This window comes from Diceros bicornis, chromosome 11 (genome assembly GCF_020826845.1).
Source record: "Diceros bicornis minor isolate mBicDic1 chromosome 11, mDicBic1.mat.cur, whole genome shotgun sequence".
Taxonomy (NCBI): Eukaryota; Metazoa; Chordata; class Mammalia; order Perissodactyla; family Rhinocerotidae; genus Diceros; species Diceros bicornis.
The window spans coordinates 59,857,960-59,861,690 of record NC_080750.1 but is presented as its reverse complement, the minus strand read 5'-3'; the positions used below and the strand labels follow the sequence as shown (position 1 = coordinate 59,861,690).

The following is a 3,731-nucleotide window of genomic DNA, read 5'->3' as shown; positions in this document are numbered from 1 at the left end:
CGGGGCTTTCCCTTTCGGGCCAACCACTCCCCCCGTTTACCACCCTAGCCAGTCAGCGTTGGGCCCGCCATTTTTCAAACCCTTTTCCCACCGCCAATCAGGATCGAGCAGTGCATTCCTCTCCTGACCGGTTCTAACGGGTCTGGGAGTTAACGACCTGGGCGACCCACCGAACCTGCTAGGCTGGGGCCGAGGGGACGGGCCTGGCGAGATACCGACCAATCGGAGGCCTCCGTGGAGAGGGGGCGGGGCCTCTCTGAGTTTGAATAGCCACCAGAGCCAATCAGAGAGGCGGGGTGTGGCCTGTGGCCCGGCTCGTCAAGTTGCCGTGGCGCGGAGAACTCTGCAAAACAAGAGGCTGAGGATTGCGTTAGCGAGAAACCAGTTCACGCCGGAGCCCTTGGAAGGAAGCGTCTCTGTCGGGTCCGGCCGCTCCGTGGGACTCTGAGGAAAAGCTACCACCAGGCAAGAATCCCCTTCGACCCTCTCGGGTTCGTGGGCCTGCTGTTCCCCCTTCCCTCCTAGCCTTCTAGCCGGACTGGGCGCTGTGGCTCTCGGGGTTCGAGTCGGTGGGCGGAATCTGGGGTGCGGGCCGGTGAGGGCCGGGGGCTGTGGGGGGCGGGCGGTCGGGGCAGGCGGGAGGGCGGGAAGCTCGCCCGGCCCGGTTCCAGTAGCTTTTTGAATGTCGGTTGCGAGGCGACAACTCTAAGTGGGGCTCGCGCCGTGGAAGCCGGGGACGTTTCTGTCAGGAGCGGGTGCGGAGGGCGGCGTTCCCGGCCTCGGCCGGGCCCGGGGCAGGGCGGGCGGCGGCGTCGCGGCCTACGGGAGGGCCTGGGCCGGCCCGCGTGCGGCGCGCGGGGCGGAGGGCGTGTGCGCGGGGGCGGCGCCGCGGCGGCCGCCCGGGGCGGGCTGGCGGGGGCGCCGGGCGCTGGCGGCCGCCGCGGGGGCGGGGGGAGCGTTTGGGCGGGAAGCTGAGCGCCGTCGCGCCCGCCCCCGGCTTCCCCGCTAGGTGGACGCCGCTCCGTCACCATGGGTAAGGGAGACCCCAACAAGCCGAGGGGCAAGATGTCCTCGTACGCCTTCTTCGTGCAGACCTGCCGGGAGGAGCACAAGAAGAAGCACCCGGACTCCTCCGTCAACTTCGCCGAATTCTCCAAGAAGTGTTCGGAGAGATGGAAGGTGAGGCAAGAATTCAGGGCTGAGGGTCTTCAGATTTGTTTTTTGGCCAAGACTTCAAGCAGGGAGTTAACTTACAACCTTCAACTTTCCTACCTTGATGAGTCGCCCAAATATTTTACTTGGAGTTTTAGGCAGGCTCCTTTAGGTTTTTGTTTAAGATTACTCCAGAAAAGTGCTGTAAACCAAGGAAAATGTGACTCTTGAAGATGAGCTTGATCTCTCTTGAACGTGTATAGCTTACAATTTTGCTGTGTCTTTACTTCTTTCGTGCCCATAGACCATGTCTGCAAAGGAAAAGTCAAAATTTGAAGATATGGCAAAAAGTGACAAAGCTCGCTATGACAGGGAGATGAAAAATTATGTTCCTCCCAAAGGTGATAAGAAAGGAAAGAAGAAAGATCCCAATGCTCCTAAAAGGCCTCCGTGAGTTTATTTTTAAATCCATCAAATCGCCTCTTGATTTTTCAGTTTATTTAACTCTGTTGCTTCCTTTCAGGTCTGCCTTCTTCCTGTTTTGCTCTGAACATCGCCCAAAGATCAAAAGTGAACACCCCGGCTTATCCATTGGGGATACTGCAAAAAAATTGGGTGAAATGTGGTCTGAACAGTCAGCCAAAGATAAACAACCATATGAACAGAAAGCAGCTAAGCTAAAGGAGAAATATGAAAAGGTAGATTGTCTTACTGTTTTAAAGCCAAGGTTAATATTAGGTAGATATTTTCTAAATATGTTAGAAATAGGCATAAACTGTAGAGAGTTGGGAAGTTTAGATAGTCTTGTTTTAATGGTTGTCACCTATGTTTTGAAAAGGCGTAAGGAGAATTGTACACTTAAGCAACACAAGCTATTTGAACCTCCTTTCATTTGACTGAAACCAGTGTTTGTAGCCCTGGTAGAGTTCTGCATATAGACTCTCATTTGTAGTTACATAGGTCTCTTGGTTTGAAACAACAGAGGGCCAATGTATTTTATGTAGATATATCTAAAATGTAAAGTTAGGGGGTGGGCTGTGTGGGGTAAACAGATATTGGTAGTGAGAGTACTGACACTGATCTCATAGGACTCCATCATTTTGCATCATTAGCTTTCTAACGCCTGGAGGGAACAAATGCTCTCAACTCAGACTCTGAATACCTTTCTAAACTGTCACCAGGGTTATTGGTCAATAATCTTAGATTGTTTACAACTTAGTGGTTTTCACAGTTGAGTAATGACTCCGGATGCTGATTTTATTTCTTTGACAATATTTCAGGATATTGCCGCATATCGTGCCAAGGGCAAAAGTGAAGTGGGAAAGAAGGGCCCTGGCAGGCCAACAGGTTCAAAGAAGAAGAATGAACCAGAAGATGAGGAGGAGGAGGAAGAGGAGGAAGAAGATGAAGATGATGAGGAAGAGGAAGAGGATGAAGAATAAATGGCTATCCTGTAATGTGTGTGGGGTGTGCGTGTGTGCTCAGGCAATTATTTTTGCTAAGAATGTGAATTCAAGTGCAGCTCAATATTAGCTTCAGTATAAAAACTGTACAGATTTTTGTATAGCTGATAAGATTCTTTGTAGAGAAAATACTTTTTTAAAAGTTCAGGTTGTAGCTTTTTGAGGGGCTACTACATACAGTTAGATTTTAAAGTTTCTGATGTTGAATGTTTCTAAATATTTAATGGTTTCTTTAATTTCTTGACTTGTGTATGGTAGCACAGCAGACTTGTAGGAATTAGTATCAATAGTAAATTTTGAGTTTTTTTAGAATGTTGCATTTTGTTTTTTTAAAAAAAATTTTGTAATAAAATTATGTATATTATTTCTGTTGTCTTTGTCTTATATGCTAAGTTAACTTTCACTTTAAAAACCACTTATGGTCTGGAACTGTGTCAACTCTTTGTATTTCTGCCTAATAGTTCTTAGACACAGTTGATTTAGTAAAATGTTTGGTTAAAAGAAAGTCAGACATGCCCATATTCATATTTGCAAAGTGTTCTTTAAAAATCAGATCTGGAATTTAATGAACTTTAAAAATTTATGCAGTTTCACAAAATGAGTAAGTTTTGTTCTTGATATTTCTGTTCCCTTATTAGCTAACTTAGGTCTCTCTCCTTTTTTTAACTGCCACTATTTTGAGGGAAACTTTGTCTTTAATATGAGGCAGTTTATGTCTAAAAGAGATAAACTTTTAAACATCATTAGTAAGAAAGTTAAGTTTTTGTTGATAATGAACTAGTTAAAGGTAGAATGCCAGAATGAATTTTGAGTAAAATCTTAAAAATCAGTATGGTCTTAAGCTTTAGAATTATGTGTAACTTACCTAAGAAAGCATTTGAGATGATTATTTTGATTTCCCATGATTTGACTAAATTTCACTAGGATTTATACAGGGGAAAGCGGTTATTTGAGAAATGCTCATTTGAGGAAGCAGTTGCTTGTATTTGAATTAAGATAACTTGCAAATGGTTATCAGGTTATTAGTGAAAGTTGACCATCTGTTGGCTAAATGATTACAGAAGAAACCTATTTGTTGGTAGTTTCTTAGTTAAAGCTGACAATCTTGGTTATCCA

The 3,731-nt window shown here is 45.9% G+C and overlaps 1 protein-coding gene across 2 annotated transcripts; it reads left to right on the top strand.

Annotated features, from left to right (window-relative positions):
• Positions 1-389: 389 nt before the first annotated feature.
• On the top strand, positions 390-2,979 carry HMGB2 (high mobility group box 2). Of its 2 annotated transcripts, none has more exons than XM_058550362.1 (5): positions 390-465; positions 1,010-1,179; positions 1,457-1,602; positions 1,676-1,850; positions 2,433-2,979. In XM_058550362.1, exons 2-5 carry the CDS (start codon positions 1,030-1,032, stop codon positions 2,592-2,594), a joined length of 633 nt encoding a protein of 210 aa, XP_058406345.1. In that variant the 5' UTR covers positions 390-465; positions 1,010-1,029; the 3' UTR covers positions 2,595-2,979. The 2 variants fall into 2 exon arrangements, with proteins under 2 accessions (XP_058406345.1, XP_058406346.1); XM_058550363.1 differs by having other exon boundaries at positions 411-491.
• Positions 2,980-3,731: the final 752 nt, after the last annotated feature.